The 18,403-nt window shown below is 48.1% G+C and overlaps 1 protein-coding gene across 1 annotated transcript; it reads left to right on the forward strand.

Moving 5' to 3' along the window:
* The first annotated feature begins 410 nt into the window (after positions 1-410).
* Positions 411-16,741, forward strand: AP4B1 (adaptor related protein complex 4 subunit beta 1). Its single transcript, XM_056139078.1, has 10 exons — positions 411-609; positions 2,860-3,084; positions 4,084-4,214; positions 4,547-4,694; positions 5,360-5,856; positions 7,450-7,533; positions 10,849-10,952; positions 12,237-12,444; positions 12,617-12,898; positions 13,760-16,741. Exons 1-10 carry the CDS (start codon positions 497-499, stop codon positions 14,185-14,187), a joined length of 2,220 nt encoding a protein of 739 aa, XP_055995053.1. The 5' UTR covers positions 411-496; the 3' UTR covers positions 14,188-16,741.
* The last annotated feature ends 1,662 nt before the right edge of the window (positions 16,742-18,403 follow it).

Here is an 18,403-nt window from a genome sequence, read left to right on the forward strand (position 1 = left end):
TGAGAGCCCGCCCACCCGCGCGCCGAGAGCCCCGCCCCTCCCCGCTCACCGGGCGCCCCGCCTACCCGCGCGCCGAGAGCCCCGCCCATCCGCTCGCGCCGCGGGGCGGGGCCAGGCCCTAAAAGCGCGCTCCGTGGGGCGGGGCCAGGCCCGAGCAGCCGAGGCCGGAGCGCGCGGCGCGCGGCACCCGGGCGGGCCACACGGGGGCGCTGGGAGGTGAGAGATTGGGGGAAGAGCACGAAGGTGGGCCCCGGCTCCGCTCGGCGCTCGTCAGCGGAGAGTGAGTGGCAGCCGCTCTCGCCGGGAGGCGGGACTTCCGGCTCGCGTGCTCTCCGACCTATCCGTGACAGCCGCCGCGGGGAGGCGCCCGGAGGCTTCGAGGCGGGACGGGGAGGGAGCCGGCCCGGGGCTCGCGGCGGCGCGGCGACTCTGGGTGGGGGAGCGGCCTCCGTCAGCCACGCCGGCGTGTCCCCCGCGGGCCCCCGCGGCCGGAGAGATGCCGTACCTCGGCTCCGACGACGCGGTGAAGGAGTTGAAGAAGGCCCTGTGCAACCCGCACGTCCAGGCCGACCGGCTGCGCTACCGGAGCGTCATCCAGCGCGTGATTAGGTACCCGACGGCCGACGCCCCCTCCCTCGCGCCGCGGACCCGCCTCGCTGTCCGGCACAGACTCCCACTGTCCCGCCGCCCGTGGGCGTGTTTCCCCCGGGACCTTCACGGCGCGCTGCAGCGTTTACACCGCCTGCCCCCAGACCAGCTCTTCTGCTCGTTCGTGCCCGTGCCCGTGACTGTCACCCGGCTGACCCAGCGTGTGTGGCAGCCCTGGTGACACCTGACTGACACCCAAGTCACAGTATGGCCCCCAGTTGTGCCAAATCCATCGCCTTCTTGTTTTAAAGTTTTTCCTGATGGGGGACTGGAATTTGAGCCACCCCTGGGCAGTCAGTGCTCGGGGCCCGCTCCCGGCTCTGTGCTCAGGAATCACTCCTGGAGGGACTTAGGGGACTGTGGTGCCGAGCACGGATCCAGGGGTGACTGTAGATATGTGTTTTCACCCGTGTACTGCCTTATATGCCCGCCCGCCTCTTTGAAAAATATCATTTTGCTTCATTCGGAGCTAAACTAGCGAAGCCCACTCCAGGCTCAGTAGTAGAGGGGGGCTGCTGGGGTGCCTTGGAACCCCGTGGTACTGGGGGTCAGACCAGGGCTACAGCCCACTGACTTAGCTCTCTGTTCTCCATCTTTTTTTTTTTATAACTTTGTACTACCTTTTGTTCTTATTTCATTACCAAAGCAATCGCAGTAACTTATCAGCTTATTACTAGATCACTTTTTCTCCCCCTTTTCAGTCAGAATTTTTCCAGTATGTAAATTTGAACATCTAATTTGATGTTTGGTTTGTCTTCCAAACACACGAAGATGTTCAGAAGTCATTCTCTGGGTGCTCTCAGAACCGTGTCCTGCCTGGATCACACCCAGGCCTCCTGCACACAGAGTGGGTACTCCAGCCCTGGGAGCCCTCTCTGACACAACCTGGACTCACAAATTATAGAATGCACAAAATTTGTTTGGATTGCTTTTTTAAAAAATGTACAGTAGTTCTGGCTTCAGTAGAGTGGGATGGGAGCCACTATCCACATTTTTAATAACTGTCCTTTAGAAGATGACAGTTAAACACTAATCTACAAAATGAAGTCCAAATTTCTTATAGCACCCCAAAAATAACCTTTTAACTCAGCCACTTGCAGACTCTCAAAGGACTGTTCCATTCTTGCTAATGTCTGCATGTTCACAGTATGTATCAAAACCTATCCACCATACCTGCCAGCTGAAATCCTACTCATTCAGCTCAAGTTTTACTATTTTCTCCGTGGAAATACATTGACTTCTAGGCAGTATTAAACATCTGGATTCCCACAGTACATTGCCTACCACTTCTCCTACAGTTCTTATCTGTTATCCTATTTTTTTTTCTTTTTGGGTCACACCGGTGATACATAGGGGTTACTCCTGGCTCACGCACTCAGGAATTACTCCTGGTGGTGCTTGGGGGACCATATGGGATGCTGGGAATCGAACCCACGTCAGCCACGTGCATGGCAAATGCCCTACCTGCTGTGCTATTGTTCCAGCCACTGTTATCCTATAATGTTGATCTTTTCTGGCTCCTTAATAGACATCTTTTTTTTGGGGGGGAAGAGGAGGATACCCAATGATGTTCAGGGGTTACACCTGTCTCTGCTCTCAGGGATTACTCCTGGTGCTGAAGGACCCTATGGGAAGCAGGGGATCAAACCCAGGTCAGTCATGTGCAAGGCAAGGGCCCTACCAGCCCCCTTAATAGACTTTTGAGTTACGCATTTTTTTTTCTTTTTTGGGTCACACCCAGCGATGCGGAAGGGTTACTCCTGGCTCTGCACTCGGGAATTACTCCTGGTGGTGCTTGGGGGACCATATGGGATGCCGGATCGAACCCAGGTCGGCCACGTGCAAGGCAAACGCCCTACCTGCTATACTATTGTTCTGACCCGTTATACATATCTTAAGTCACAACTTCCGTTTATTTTTATTTTTTGCAGGGGGTGGGATGGGCCGCATCCTACAGTGCTGAGGGACTGTTCTTAGCTTTATGCTCAGGAGTGACCCCTGGAGGTATTGGCAGGGCTAGGATGAATGAGTGGAAGAACAGCGTCAATTGCAGCTGCAGCACAGGGCAGACTGTGCTGTGTCACATGCTAGACAAGGCAGGTCTGGAAGCTTCACTCTCAGGGGTCCTCGTCTAGTTGGCCACGTGGAGGTAAAGTGCCTCTCTGATGGCGGGGGTAGATGTTTACTTCTTCCTGTTCTCTGTATTTTCAGGCACATGACTCAGGGATTGGACATGTCTGCTGTTTTCATGGAGATGGTGAAGGCCAGTGCCACCATGGATATTGTTCAGAAGAAGTTGGTTTATCTGTACATGTGCACCTATGCCCCTCTGAAACCAGACTTGGCTCTCCTGGCCATCAACACTCTGTGCAAAGACTGCTCGGACCCCAACCCAATGGTGCGAGGGCTGGCACTACGGAGCATGAGTAGCCTCAGGTCAGCCCTGCCCTGCCCTGCCCACTTCTCAGTGTTTGGGGAGGCTGAGGAGGTCAGAGGAGCCTTTTTTTTGGTGGGGGGCAGGGTTTGAGGGGGATAGAGGGGGATACACATTCCCGTGCTCAGAGATCACTCCTGATAGTACTCAGGGGACTACAAGTGGTGCTGGGGATTTAAGCCAGGTTGACCACAAGCAAGGCAAGGCAAGGCAAGGCAAGGCATTGTACCTACTGGACTATAGCTCGGGCCCATTGGGCACCTTTTTAAGGATAACAATTTATTTAATCTCCTTAGTACAGGGAAGAAACTGTTGCAGCTCTTAGGTTGCATTGCTTCAGAGTTCTATTTTCTTGTTGTTTGTTGAGTTTTAGACCACCCTCAACTGTTCTCAGGGCATACTTTTGGCTCAGCACTCAGCATCATTCCTGGCTGCTCAGGAGACCATATAGGATACCTGGGATTGTACCTGGGTCAACCACACGCAAGGGAAGTGCCCTACCCACTGTACTTTCTCTCTGCCCCGTTTCCGCTTTCTAAACTGTGTCCAATGGGGTACTTGATGAAAAGTACAGCAGATAGGGAGGGTGCTTGTCTTGCATGTAGCTCACCTGGGTTTAGTCCCTGGCGCTCTGTATGGTCCCCCAGCACTGCCACAAGTGACCCCTGAGGGCTAGGAGAAAGCCTTGAGCTTAGCTGGTTATGGCTTCAAAACAAAACAAAACAAAATCATAACCAATGGTTTCATTAAGGGGAGTCTTCCCACTCTGTGAATTAATTCTTGGTTTGGATCATAGATTTCTAAACAATTCCATATACATAATTTTCTTTTCTGTCATTTTTCGAAATGAAGGAGTCAAACATAGCTTAAATTTGGTAGCTTGTGTCAAATTTCTAATGATATGATAGATGTACATGCTCTCAACCCTTTGTTAATTGAGTAGAGGCTAAATGATGTCAAAACTAGTAATTCAGGATTGGCTAACTGGGGGTATTTCTTAGGATGCCTGGTGTACAGGAATATATCCAGCAGCCCATTCTCAATGGTCTGCGGGATAAGGCTTCATATGTTAGGAGAGTGGCCGTTCTTGGATGTGCCAAAATGCACAATCTTCATGAAGACTCTGAAGTGGGTAAGTTTCCATGTCATAATGATATTTGCTTCTCCATTTTATAAATATATATACATATATTTTTTTTGGTAAAAGATGATGTGGTCTTAAGAGAAGAATAATGTGGACCAACTTTTGTGCATAGCTCTTTAAGTATGGGGACTTGGTATTTTTGAAATTAGAGAAGTCCATTCTTTGGGGCCCAAGTGTGAGTGTTTGCATGGTTCTTTTAAATCATCTGGAAGGGACTCTTTCTTTTTTTTCTTGTAGCAGAGAAGTTAAACTTTGTGTGTCTGTAGCAATTCCTTTAGTTCTCTCTCACTAGCTCCTTTATCTGGAATCTCTTTTTCTAGATGGTGCCCTGGTGAATGAATTATACAGCCTGCTCCGTGACCAGGATCCAATTGTGGTTGTGAACTGCCTGAGATCTCTGGAGGAAATTCTGAAACAGGAAGGCGGTGTGGTCATCAATAAGCCCATTGCTCACCATCTCTTAAATCGGTTCGGCCCGGTTCAGTTCTCTTTTTCTTGTGATGAACTTGTTGGATCCAACAAGTGGGAGCTTGTTGGAACAGTGAATTAAGGAGAGGTCTTAAGCACCCTCTGTAGGGTAGAAAGGGAAGTTGATCATGATTAACTTCCTCATTTTTTATTGTATTTCTTTCATTTGCATTAGTGTCTTTTGGTGAGATGATAGAACCAGTCTCTGGGGATAAATTCTGTCCTCCTAAAGGAATCTCCCAAACCCAAATGATGCATTTTATTTGTTCTTAACCCTATGGTGGGTAGGGGGCTTGCCTTGCACACCCAGGTTCTATCCCAGGCATAGATATGGGCCCTCAGACAGTGCCAGCAATAATTTCTGAGTGTAGAGCCAGGAGTAAGCCCTGAACACCACTGCGTATGCCCAAACACCAACCAACAAACAAAAAATGTAGGCTGTAGATCTAGGGTGTCTTATCAAGTCTGCATTTATTCTGTAATCAAGAATTTAAATCCTATTTTATGAAACCTTTACCTAGTATGAAAAAGGAGTGGTCTGATTTATGGCCCAGTTTGTTTTCATTCCTTGTGCACTTATTAATGATCACTTGGTAATATGGTACTTAGATGGAGGTGGGATGAATTTCTAAAATAACACCTTTGTTTTCTTTGGGGGGGGCTAGCATGTCAAAACTGGACCAGTGGGGCCAAGCTGAAGTCTTGCACTTCCTGCTGCGCTACCAGCCACGCAGTGAGGAAGAGCTGTTCGACATCCTCAACCTCCTAGATGGCTCTCTGAAGAGCGGTAGCCCTGCAGTGGTGATGGCAGCCACGAAGCTCTTCCTGATTCTGGCCCAGAAGTTCCCTCACGTCCAGACAGACGTGCTGGTGCGGGTCAAAGGGCCCTTGCTGGCTGCCTGCTCCTCAGAGAGCCGTGAGCTCTGCTTTGCTGCCCTTTGTCACGTGCGCCAAATCCTGCGGAGTTTGCCCGGCCACTTCAGCAGCCACTACAAGAAGTTCTTTTGCTCCTACTCGGAGCCCCACTACATCAAGCTCCAAAAAGTGGAGGTGTTGTGTGAGCTGGTGAATGACGAGAATGTGCAACAGGTACTGGAGGAGCTTCGAGGGTACTGTACCGATGTGTCCGCTGACTTTGCCCAGGCTGCCATCTTTGCCATAGGTACGTGTCTGCCACATAGCTGCAAAGCTATGGGGAGAAAAAGGAAGTGTGCACAGGAACACTTCGGCCAGAAAATGTGAGTGCCAAACAACTGGGTCACTGATTCCATACAGGGCAGTGACATGCCTGGTTTGCTTTTGATCTGGGGACATATCTACTGGTGCTGGGGGCTACTTCCAGTGCAGCCTGGTGGACTGTACCAAGCTGAGGATCAGACTAGGGCCTTCCACATGCAAAACCTGTGCTCTAGCCCTTTGGGCTCTCTCCCTGGCCCTACTTTTATATTGTTTTGCGTTGGTGTATTTTTGTTGTTATTGTTTTTTTGTTTTGTTTTGCCACACCCAGCTATCCTGAGGGCTTACTCCTGGCTCTGCGTTCAGGGATCATTCCTGGTGGGGCTCCATAGAGATAGAGCATCAGGGATAAAACTCTGGCTCGCTGCATGCCAGGCAAGCTTTCTACCAGTCTGTATTATCTCTCTGTCCCCTTTTGTTGTTGTTTTTGTTTTATCCCCATCAACATTAGTTTTCCCTATTTTCCAGGAGAGGAAGTACAGGTAACTCAAACTGTTACTTAAAATTCATATCACCTTTTGCTGCCTATTTATGAAAATAATTAGCTAGGGCCAGAGAGATAAGACACCACCCCTGGTTTGATCCCCTACCCCTACCCCCTCGTACCTCAGTCTCCAGAGCACCACCAGGAATGATCCCTGAGCACAGAGCCAGGAATAAACTCTGAGTACTGCAGGTTGTGGTCCCAAACAAAACCAAAACAAAATGCCTAAGACAGTTTTGTGAGGCAGTCAGGAAGTACATAAGTTATCAGTTTATTTGAAATATGAAGAAACTCAAGCAAAAGAAAAAAATAAAGCAAAAATGTTATTACTTTTGCCTGATGATGCACAGGGGTTACTCCTGGCTCATGCACTCAGGAATTACTTCTGGTGGTGCTCGGGGGACCATATGGGATGCTGGGAATTGAACCCAGGTTGGCCGTGTGCAAAGCAAACGCCCTACCTGCTGTGCTATTGCTCCAGCCCCCCAAATGTTATTTTATTGCTGAAACCTTGCCTCGTTCCCAGCCTGAATCTGGAATCGGCTTTCCTGAGTCAAATGTCCTGTCAGTTCACCTTCATTGTCTGAGCTTTGAGCTATGTGCAGTAACTAGTACAGACAATACAGGATAAGTCTCAGCAATTTTGTCACATTACTATGGCAGTAATTCACTTCATAAAATGAAAGCAGTCAGGTTGTGGTGGAAGAGAAGGAACAGGTCAAATGGAGAAGGAACCATCATGTTAGAATCAAATATGGTTCTTTTTCGAGGCAGAAAAGAGAGATAAAAGGGGAAGGCAGAAATCATACTAGGAACTGGCTATAAAGTGATCCTGTGAAATTTTTTTCCCATGACAGTTCGGCTTTCTATTGAACAATGAAAGAAAAAAAAAAGGATTTTTTTAAAAACCAAACTTGTGTTTAGAATAAAATTACAGTATCCTATTAGAATATCTTTGCCTTTGGCTAATGAGGAAGTATGTTAGAAGGACATGGTATTTAACTCCACACCTGCTTTCCTGTCTTTCTTCTGTAGGCGGCATTGCCAGGACCTACACAGATGAGTGTGTAAAGATCCTCACGGAGTTGCTTGGCCTTCGACAGGAGCACATTACCACTGGTAAGGTAAAGGTAAAGGCCCTCCCGTTGTTCATCGATTTGCTCGAGCGGGCCCAGTAACGTCTCCATTGGAGACTTTGTTGTTACTGTGTCTGGCATATCGAATACGTCACGGGGAGCTTGCCAGGCTCTGCCGTGCTGGCGAGATACTCTCGGTAGCTTGCCGGGCTCTCCGAGAGGGGTGGAGGAATCGAACTCGGGTCGGCCATGTTGGCTGCGTGCAAGGCAAACACCCTACCACTGTGCTATCGCTCTAGCCCTGGTATTGCCGACCTTTCTTGGGTTTTTCTGTTTGTATTTGCTTTTTGGGCCACACCCAGTGGTGCTCAGGGGTTCCTGGGAATCCAACTCTGCTGGTGCAAGGCAAGAACGCTACCTGCTACATAATGCTTTGGCCCCATGTTTTGTTTTGTTTTGTTTTGTTTTGTTTTGTTTTGTTTTGTTTTCTGTTGTCTGGCTTATAGTAGTTGTTGCACTATTTGTTGTTGAATAACATTGAGGCATAAACTTTTCTTTGTTTCCTCACCTTGTCATCAGAAAATCATCACGTTTTTGAGATCCAAGAGTCTAGGTTGCCATGAGTTTATGAGACTGTATATGAAGAGTCTGACTTTGCTTGTCATCACCCCACTTAATTCCTCTTTCAGCTTGGTGGAAGCCATCAATAGTGGTTTCCTGGGCTGGAGCTGAGGTACTGGAGCAAGCAAGGTCCTTAGGATGCAGACATTGAAAGAGACACTCCCTCTTGGGTTTGTGTCAGTACTAACCTGGCATGTCTTAAGTTTTACAGGGTCACACTTTTCCTCACCAAATCCCTGGCCGAGGTCCTGCAGGGTACCTCCGTTCATACTGCCTTCAGAGTATGATTCAAGAGCATTCCCCACAGTTGCATACAGTGTTACGAAATTTTCCCAAGTGCTTTTGCTTGCTGTAGGTCCTTTATCTGTGCAGCCATCCTGCAGGAGTAACCTTCACTGAGGAAAGTATGTTTTTGTGGGCAGCAAGAATACTTTTGTGTCATTAACAAATATAGTTATTTTAAAATTAAAAAAAAAAAAAAGAGGGAAGAAGCAGTAGTACAGTGGCTAGGACTCTTGCCTTGCATGCAGACATCTACATCTTCCATATACATGGTCCCCAGGAGTGATCCCTGAGCATGAGTAAGAGAGAGAAAGGGGGCGGGGAAGAAAGAGCGGGGAGAAAGAGAGAAGAGAGAGAGAGAGAGAGAGACAGAGAGAGACAGAGAGAGAGAGAGGCAGAGAGAGAGAGAGAAACAGAGAGAGAGAGAGAAAATATCAGGGCAGAATATACTTCTGCTCTGAGAAGGAAAGGCCATCTTATATCAGCCTTTGATGCAGGGGAAATATTTCAGATGTTCAGGTTAGGAGGAGGAGGAGGGGATATTCTAAGCCGAAGGCTGCCTACAAGTGAGGGATCAGAGCAGGGGGATTCCCAGAGCTGCTAAGTACTCTGAATCGGGAACAATAGTCATACTGTTGTTTGCGCCAACCTTTTTTTTACCCATCAGCCCAGGCCAGAACCTGGACTTCTGCCCCAGGAGCCCTCCTTTCCTTTGCTGGAGCCCGGCTCGCTCCTCATGTGCACACTCGGTCTCTACCCATGCTGATTCTGACACTTCTAAGAAGCCATGTGTCACCCACGTACTCTGCCTCAGCTCCTGGGACAGTTCCTCAGCCTGAAGTCAGTTGGGTGGTTCTGCTGTGTGCAGGGCCCCTTCCCTGGGGGAGAGAGTGCACTAGGTAATCTCTGCAATGAGGTAGGAGTGGCCTCGGGCTAGTTCCTGCCTGCAGACCTCCAGGAAGCAAGGAGGTGAGGTGACTGGCAGGCAGTGGTCTGCTCAAGGGGCCCAGAAGCTGAGCGCAAGATAAGGGCACCCAGGATGCAGGGGATGCAGAGAGAAATGGGACAGCGCTCATCACTAGGCAGCTGGGAGATGGGGAGCAGAAAGAATGATTTAAAATCATATATTTCTCTGCTTGAGGCACTCAAGGTATAACACAGAAGGTGCTTGCTTGCCTTGCATGCACTGACCCAGGTTCGATCCCCAGCATCACATAAAGTCCCCCAGACACTGCCAAAAGTGATCCTTGAGTGTAGAGCCAGAAATAATCCTTGATCACAGTCAGGTGTGGCCCCAAACCAAAACTAAATGAATAAAGGCAGAAACTCATCAGAACAAGGGAAAACAGTGCCTCTTGCTGGGCCCGAGTGAGTTGCAGGAGACATCGAGAAGGCAGTTCCTGTTCCACGTGCAGTTGGGCATAGAGGTTGGGCATAACGTATTTGTTTATAGAACCAAAATGAGCTGTGAAGACAGACACTGCCTCAGCCACGCAGGATCAGACAGAGAAGGGAAGACTCCCAGGGGTTGTTTTTGAGAGATCCATCAGCTGAGTTGGGGGAGGTGAGAAGGAAAGCTGTGAATAATAATGAAGAGGAGCCCAAGCCGAGATGATAATAAAAAGACTGACTGAACAAAAGCAGATGAAAGAAAGTCTTCATGGGGCTGGAGCGATAGCACAGCGGGTAGGGTGTTTGCCTTGCACGCAGCCAACATGGCCGACACAGGTTCGAGTTCCAGCATCCCATATGGTCCCTCGAGCACCGCCAGGAGCAATTCCTGAGTGCATGAGCCAGGAGTAACCCCTGAGCATCGCTGGGTGTGACCCAAAAAGCAAAAAAAAAAAAAAAAAAGTCTTCATAAAATCATGCACCATGACAGGTTGATTCAAAGTGCTTAAAAGTAACTTGATTCACACGTTTATTTTCTCCCACATATGCTGGAGCCCAGCTCTTACTCCACACCCCTACGTGGTTCTTTTCTTAACTTGTTAAAAAAAAAAAGGTGTAATTAGTAAACTATACATGTTCTAGAATTTCTCTTTGGGACCGTTTTGCAAGTGTCCAAAATCAGTGACGTTAATGACATTCACATTGTGCTATTGGTGGTGGCCAACATGAGAGACAGAGACAGAGACATTGTGCATGTCAGATGCTTAAGGGGGGCGGGAGAAAGAGATAGATTACCCATGTCAGATACTTAGAAAGAGGAAGAGAGAGAGAGAGAGAGAGAGAGAGTACCCATGTCAGGCACTTAGAGAGCGAGGGGGAGAGAGAGATACTGCCCATGTCAGATGTTTAGAGACAGAGACAGCCTGGGTCCAGTGCTTCTTTGAAGTGTCTTTCCAACACTTCTGTGGCGGGAGCTCTCTGAGCAGTGTGTTGTGGGTCTATGGCTTTGCTTCTGGCTTCTTCTCTGTGGCAGTGCTAACCTGGGCTTTTGTCTCCCGTGTAGCCGTGGTGCAGACCTTCCGCGACCTGGTCTGGCTGTGTCCTCAGTGCACGGAAGCTGTGTGTCAGGCCCTGCCCGGCTGTGAGGAGAGCATTCAAGATAGTGAGGTAGGCTGGCATTCTTCTGTTGGTTTCTTTGTTTGGGGGCCACACCTAGAGGTACTCAGGGACTACTCCTGACTCAGTGCTCAGGGATCACTCCTGGCCATGACCAGGGGACCATATGCAGTACTGGTGATTTGAACTGGAGTCCACGGGGTGCAACGTAAGTGCTTTAATCCCTCTGCCTTCCCTCTGACACCTAGACCGTAATTGTTTACTGACAAGGAGTAGGGGAATGCTTGGGATTCTGCTCTCTGAAATGGAATCTGTCCTTCTTACCCAATATCTAAACTAATTGTTTAAATTTATAATTATTTGTAATGATTTTTATTATAATATAATTTCATGTATCATAATTTCCAAAATTGTTCATGATAATTTTGAAAATTATTACATTGTCAGCTTGGTACTTTTCAGGGTCTAGCTGGCATATAGATGATTACCAAAACTACAGACTAATTCTAGAAGCTTTAATACTGTTATTCTCTTGAGTAGTTTTAAGCTTGAGCCCTGGAGTTGTCAGCGGGAATGAAAATCAGAATCATTTGTGGAATTTTGCAAATAGTTGGTCTTCACCCAGGTCTCCTGACTCAGATCTCCAGATGTGGAGTAGTTGGGTCCTTCTGTATGTTTGTATGTCCCCTCTCCTTCCCTTGGTTGCTATTGGGTACACACCCTGGGTGGTACTTGTCTACCGGGTTGCCATGCCAGGGTGAAGGCAGGGTTCTCAACATGTGGAGTGGTGCTAGGAACGGAACTCAGAGCCTTACAGATGAGTCTGATGTACACTCTAGGTTTGTCCCCACTCTCCTGAAGTAATTTGGGAACTTTTTTTTGGGGGGGGGCATGTCACACCCAGCGTTGCACAGGGGTTACTCCTGGCTTATGCACTCAGGAATTACTCCTGGCGGTGCTCGGGGGACCATATGGGACCTGGGAATTGAACCCAGGTGAGCCATGTGCAGGCAAACGCCCTACCCACTGTGCCATCGCTCCAGCCCCATGGGGCCATTTTTGAGTAACTAAAACATGAACTCCCTGCAGGAGGGCAGAGGCGACCAATATGAGGAAACCTGTTGTTCCATTACCATGGCCTGTGGGAGTCCTGCAACTCTTGGGAGACTCAGGAGTGGGGGTGACGTGGGGTGAGGGGGGTGATATAGTGCAAACTGCAGGGAGGAAAAGAGGATGGCTGGGGGGAGAAGCGACCTTGTGCCAGCCTGTGGTTTCCTGGACTCATGGCCCCACAGTAAACTCCTGCTCCAGCCACTTAATTCTTCCATTCTTCAGGGAAAGCAAGCACTAATTTGGCTCCTGGGCATCCATGGGGAAAGAATTCCCAATGCACCTTATGTGTTGGAAGACTTTGTGGAGAACGTGAAGTCGGAGACGTTCCCTGCTGTCAAGATGGAACTCCTCTCAGGCCTGCTGCGCCTCTTCCTCTGCCGGCCTGCTGAGTGCCAGGACACGCTGGGCCGCTTGCTGTGTTACTGCATAGGTGGGTCCCTCCCTGGCAACCTGCCTGCAACTTTCCTTGCTTGGTGCACACTGGGCGCCAAGAGGAAGAGCATGAGTGTCAGCACATCCTTCCTCCTGTGTCCTTGGCAGTGAGGTTGAGGATGGCGTGTGGGCGATGGTTTCCCTTCACAGTCTCTTGCCTTCTTCCTCAGAGGAAGAGAAAGACATGGCAGTTCGGGACCGAGGGCTCTTCTATTATCGCCTCCTGTTGGCGGGCATTGATGAGGTAAAGCGGATCCTGTGTAGCCCTAAATCTGACCCTTCTCTTCGGCTTTTGGAGGATCAGGCAGAAAGACCGGTGAATAGCTGGGCCGCCGACTTCAACACTCTGGTGCCTGTGTATGGCAAAGCCCGCTGGGCAACAATCTCCAAGTGCCAGGGGCCAGAGCATCGTGGCCTGGAGCCTGCCAACTCTGCATCTTTTGCCACGTCAGGTAAAAATGGTCCTTTCTGTCAGCCATGAAAAAAATGTTCATCTTGTGCAGTGACTGGCAGAAAGTGGAGTTTTGCAGCAAAGTCTCAGATAGTTGCCTGAACTTGAACTCTAGGCAGGAACATTTTCCATTGTGTTTTCCACTGCTCTTTATTGTTATTCTTGCTCCAGTATAGAGGGGTTCATTGAATTCAGCTGCAGTACTCACACACTTGGTTGCAGTGTTCCCTGGGAACTGCACAGTTAGTGGTAGAACTGGGACCTCAAACTGCAGGACCACCTGGGCTTATACTTGGGCATGTGGAGCAGTGCTAGGGATCAAATCTGCAGCCTCCGGGACCTCGAGCTTGGAAGGCAGGCTCTGTTACCACTGAGTAACCCTGGGCCCTCTTTGTGTTGTTTTTGTTCATTTTTTGGTTATTACTGACTCTGTGCCAGGAGACTGTTTCCAGCAATGCTCAGGGCACCACATGATGCTGGGATTTGAGCCTGGGCCTCCCTTATGCAGAGCATGGTGCTTTCTCTCCAGCACTTCATTGTTTTTTATTTATTATTTATTTTTGTTTGTTTGGGGGCCACACCGAGCAGTGCTTAGGAATTACCCCTGGCTCCGCACTCAAGGATTTGAGTTTTAGCAGTGCTTGGGGGACCATATGGGGTGCTGGGGATCGATCCCAGGCTGGCCACATGCAAGGCAAACACCCTCCCTGCTGTACTATCATTCTAGCCCCTCGTCATTGTTTTTTAATGCCACTTATTCAAAGCGGAAAACCCAGTTGTGCAACTTTGGAAGTCAGGATTTTCAAGTGTTGTTTCTTAGTGACTAAGAACATGACTTTCACAAGCTTTCTGACCCTTTCAGGACCTTTGATTCTTGAAGAGAACCAGGAGAGGGTGCAGGAACTCCCCGACTCTGGAGCCCTCATGCTCATCCCCAATCGTCAGCTGACGGCAGAGTCTTTTGAGAGAACATGGCTAAGCCTGGATGTTGCTCAGCAGCAGGTGATCCCCTGGCAGGGAACAGTTCATGCTGATACCCTCCAGATGGCTCTGCAAGTAGTGAACATCCAGACCATCGCAATGAGCAAGCCTGGCGCCCGGCCATGGAAAGCCTACCTCAGCGCACAGGATGAGGCTGGATGTCTATTCTTGACAGAACTTGTGGTGGAGCCTGAGAACACGGAAGTGCAGATCTCTGTCAAACAAAGTGAGGCGAGCATGGAGACCCTGAACGGTTTCATGTCAGTCTTAGAGATGGTGATTGGGACCGTTGGAAACATAAAGTCCTAACCAGGCTTCGCAGTTCTTAGAAGCTTCTTCCTAGAGGAGTTGCTTACAACCTGGATAATGTCAAGTGCAAAGAAAATTGGGAGGGGCAAGGCTCAGAATTTTTATGTTTCTGCCTAAAGACCATTGACTTGCTTCTTTCATTCTTATGTTCCAGTGAATGCCTCTCCCAGACTCCCTCACTCCCATATATTTTTTTAAATAAAAGTTTGTGTGGGTAAGGGATGAAAATGGATGAGGAGAGGATTTGGATTCAGTGTTAGGGGCTGGTTTACTAATGTCTTATATGTATTGAAACTGGAATTGTCACTTGCGGAGGGTCAACTTTTCTGCCGTGAATCATTGTAGTGAGTTCTGGGCTATTCTCATAGTGCTACTCATGCTTTGGAAGCCAGAAATCAAAGTCCCTAGAGCATCGTCCACAGAAGTTCTTCAGTGTCCTGCCTCATCGTTCTCTGAACAACCTCTTCTGGGAAAGCACGCCTTCCCCGTTCCTTCCCTAGGCACGCCCTTTCACCTCAGGGTCCCATGGACTTTCATTTCTTGCCTAGGACATTCTCTCACCTGCCTGTCTTCTTTGTTTATTAAGTAACACCGAGGCTATCTCTCATTACTCAGCTCAGTCACGTGTTCTTTCTGGAAGTTTCCTGGGGCACAGCTCTCACTGAGGCTCTCAGTCAAGCAGAGCCTATGTCTCACAGTAACTGTCTAGATTGTGGGTGTTTTTTTATCCTCCGCCTCACTTTAAATTTTATTCATATCTAAGGGGGGACTGGGGAGATAGCACAATGAGCAGGGTACTTGCCTTGCACACAGGTAGCCTGGGCTCAACCCCATATAGTTCCAGAGCTCTGCCAAGTGTGGATCCCCAAAACAAAACATAAAACAACAACAACAACAAAGTTTTACTTATACCTGACTGCACTTTATACACTTAATTAAGGCAACTTATATGTGAAGGCAAAACAGATGTAAAAAAAATGATGGTTAAAGTATATCTAACTAGAGAGGCCAGACCAGAGAGAAGGAAATACCAATGAAGACCAGCTGTTTCAGAGCGGTTTAGGTTCCATAAAGCTGAGCCTTGGATTTCGCTCTGTGAATGTTTTGGCAAAGTAAAGAAAAATAATTATAGAGTTGTCATCAGAAAAAATAAATCATGGGTTGGAGCTATAGTACAGCGGGTAGGGCCTTTGCCTAGCACGTGGTTGACCCAGGTTAATCTCCAGCATCCCATATGGTCCTCCAACCACTGCCAGGAGTAATTTCTGAGTGTAGAGCCAGGAGTGACCCCTGAGCATTGCTGGGTGTGACCCAAAAAAGAGAAAAAAGGAATAAACCATCCGATTCTAATTTCTAGGAGGAATTTTTTACTTATGGTTTCACTTTGGTGGCATTATGTTATAAAGGATTTCCTTGGTTTTCCAGGACTGTTTAATTGCTGTGTGTCCATGAAAACAGTGAACATGGAACGTCTTAAGGCTTCTTGTTCAAAGATTTAAGATACATAATTCAAATATGTACTTAATTTAAGGCCAGGGATGTGCTCAGTGATGGAATTCATGCCTTGCATGTGGAGGATCTGGATTCAATCTTTGACACCACATTTTAAAGAAATGTGTGGGACCAAAAGATTTATTTTATTTATTTATTTATTTTTGGTTTTTTGGGTCATACCCGGCGATGCACAGGGGTTATTCCTGGCTCATGCACTCAGGAATTACTCCTGGCGGTGCTCGGGGGACCATATGGGATGCTGGGAATCGAACCTGGGTTGGCTACGTGCAAGGCAAACACCCTACCCACTGTGCTATCACTCCAGCCCATGGGACCAAAAGATTTAGAGTCCTTGGCTTCACATGACAACCTGGTTCCATCCCTGGATCACATATGGTCCCCCAGCACTGCCAGGAGTGATCCCTGAGTGCAGATGCCTGAGCTCTGCTGGGTGTGGCCCAAACAAAACAAAATGAATTGAGTAAATTGAGTTTTAAAACTAAAGACTGAGCATAGACATAAAAGATGTGAAGTAGCATTCAGTAATTGAAAAAATAAGTGACCTAACTCTTAGAGTGTTTAGAAGATTAAATTTTGGGTCTGGGAGGTGAATCAGTGGTAGATCACATACCTTGCATATATGAAGCCCTGGAGTCAATCTCCAGCAACATACACTTAAAAAAAATTAAATTATACTTTCTTTTGTATAATGTGAAGGGCATGGCCGCATAAGAAACTCTTGCTTTTGAAAGTGTAAAATTAAATGATTCAATAATTTATTTTGGAACAAAATGATTTCTATTGGGGGGGGTGGGTGGTCGTGTCTGGCAGTGCTTGGGGGAATGCTCAGGGTGCCATGGATCAAACCCAGGCCTCTCACTTGCAAGGGTTTCTTTCAGCCCTTTCAGCTATCTTTCTGACTCCAGACTTTATTTCTCTTGATTCCAATCTTACAAATTCACAAGCAAACTGACAAAAGCTTAAGCAAACGCAAGGCTGATTATTTAACATTCCTTCTCCGAGGAGCGCTCTCTACTCTCTAGCCTCTGTAAGCGCTGGTTTAAAGCTGTGACATGACTAGATGCTTATCCTGGAAATGCAGGAGGATCATTGTACTGTCTTGTGTGTGTCTCGGTGAGTTGTAGGTGGCATGTGCAATGACAGTGGAGCTTTTTTTTTTTCCTCTCCAGTGAAGTAAACCAGCTTTATTGGGGAAGGATAATAATATTTTAAGGGAAATGTGCAGAGAGAGAGCGAGCGAGAGAGAGAGAGCAAGAGAGAGAGAGAGCTAAAAAGAGAGGACATTCATGCCCTAAAGAAGAACATGAGCAGGGCCAGGGAGATGGCCCAGAGGGTTGGACCCAAGCTTTGCATGCAGGAGGCCATGTTTGAATCCTGGCACCGTCCAGTTCCCTGAGCAGAACTGGAGGTCACCCCAAGCACTGAGGCAGAGTAACCCCTGAGCCCTGCCAGGTGATGCCCCCAAATAAAACCAGAAATGCCCCCCCACCCCAGGGCGGAGTATTAAAATCAAACCAGAAATGCCCCCCCTCACCCCGGGGTGGAGTAAAGGCTGCACTTTCAGAGTCGTGCAGTGAGCACCCCAGATAGAGTGCCAGTAGCAGTACCTGACAGCGTGGTGGAAACCAGCCTTTGCAAAGCTCTTGAGCTTAAGTTTGTTGCCATAGACTAGGGCAGGTGGAGCTGTGGGGTCTGGGGGCAGTATATGGCTTGCAGATGGAACTCAAAATTCAATCAATCTAAGACTTTTCCACAACAACATAAATATGTTAAATGAATCATAAATTTTTGTTTTATTTTGGGGCCAAACCTGTCAGTTCTCAGGGCTTATTCCTGGCTCTGCACTCAAGGATCTCTCCAGGTGCTGCTCTGGGGACCACATGGAGGGGTGGGAATCAAACCAGGTTAGATCTGTGCAAGGCTAGCGCCATTCTCATTGTACTGTCATTTTGGCTCCTAGGTATAAAAGTATATTTTATAAATGTATTTTTTGGAATCATTAAATGAGCAGTGATTCATTCTAGCAGAAAGGAGATTGGCTTAAAATTCTCTATGTAGGACCTTCTGCTATTAGAGACCTACAGTTGGTAGTGTTGGAATATAGTTCCAAATATTTTAGGTTAATACTGTTGCTGTTGCAGAAACAACTCTTCAAATTGTGATCCAGACTCTCCATTTCTTCAAAATGTGACTAAATGACTCTGATCACCCTTGAACAGTGCAGGACAATTGGACACTTTACAACAAGCACTGCTCTGGGTTCAGGGGTGAACTGAAGTCCAACAAATGAGACTTTTGTGTTTGTAATTGTTACTCTTTCTATTTCAAAATGTTGTGTTTTGTAAACAGAAAAGGGGGAGATGTAGGGTAACATTGCTTTGTCCTTCCTCCACCTGACCATCGCCATCGATCTCTCCGGGGTGGGAGAAGGGTGAGACTACCGAATGCGGGCGGCGGGAGAGATAGAGCCACCGCCGCTGTGTGTGTGCTGTGCCCCCCCTTTTGTGTGAGTTTACACAGGTAGAATATCCTGACCCCGTGCCCAGCTGTCTTCACCGGGGCACCTCAGAGGAGGTGGGTTGAGTTTCCCTCCCTGCCCCAAGCAGAACCCCGGCCGCCAAAAATCTCCAGAACCCAACTGCCACCATTCTCAAGGCCACCCTCCACACACTCGGATAAACCTCACCCAAGTGGGAAATAG

Source organism: Sorex fumeus, unplaced genomic scaffold (genome assembly GCF_029834395.1).
Source record: "Sorex fumeus unplaced genomic scaffold, SorFum_2.1 ptg000131l, whole genome shotgun sequence".
NCBI classification, from domain to species: Eukaryota; Metazoa; Chordata; class Mammalia; order Eulipotyphla; family Soricidae; genus Sorex; species Sorex fumeus.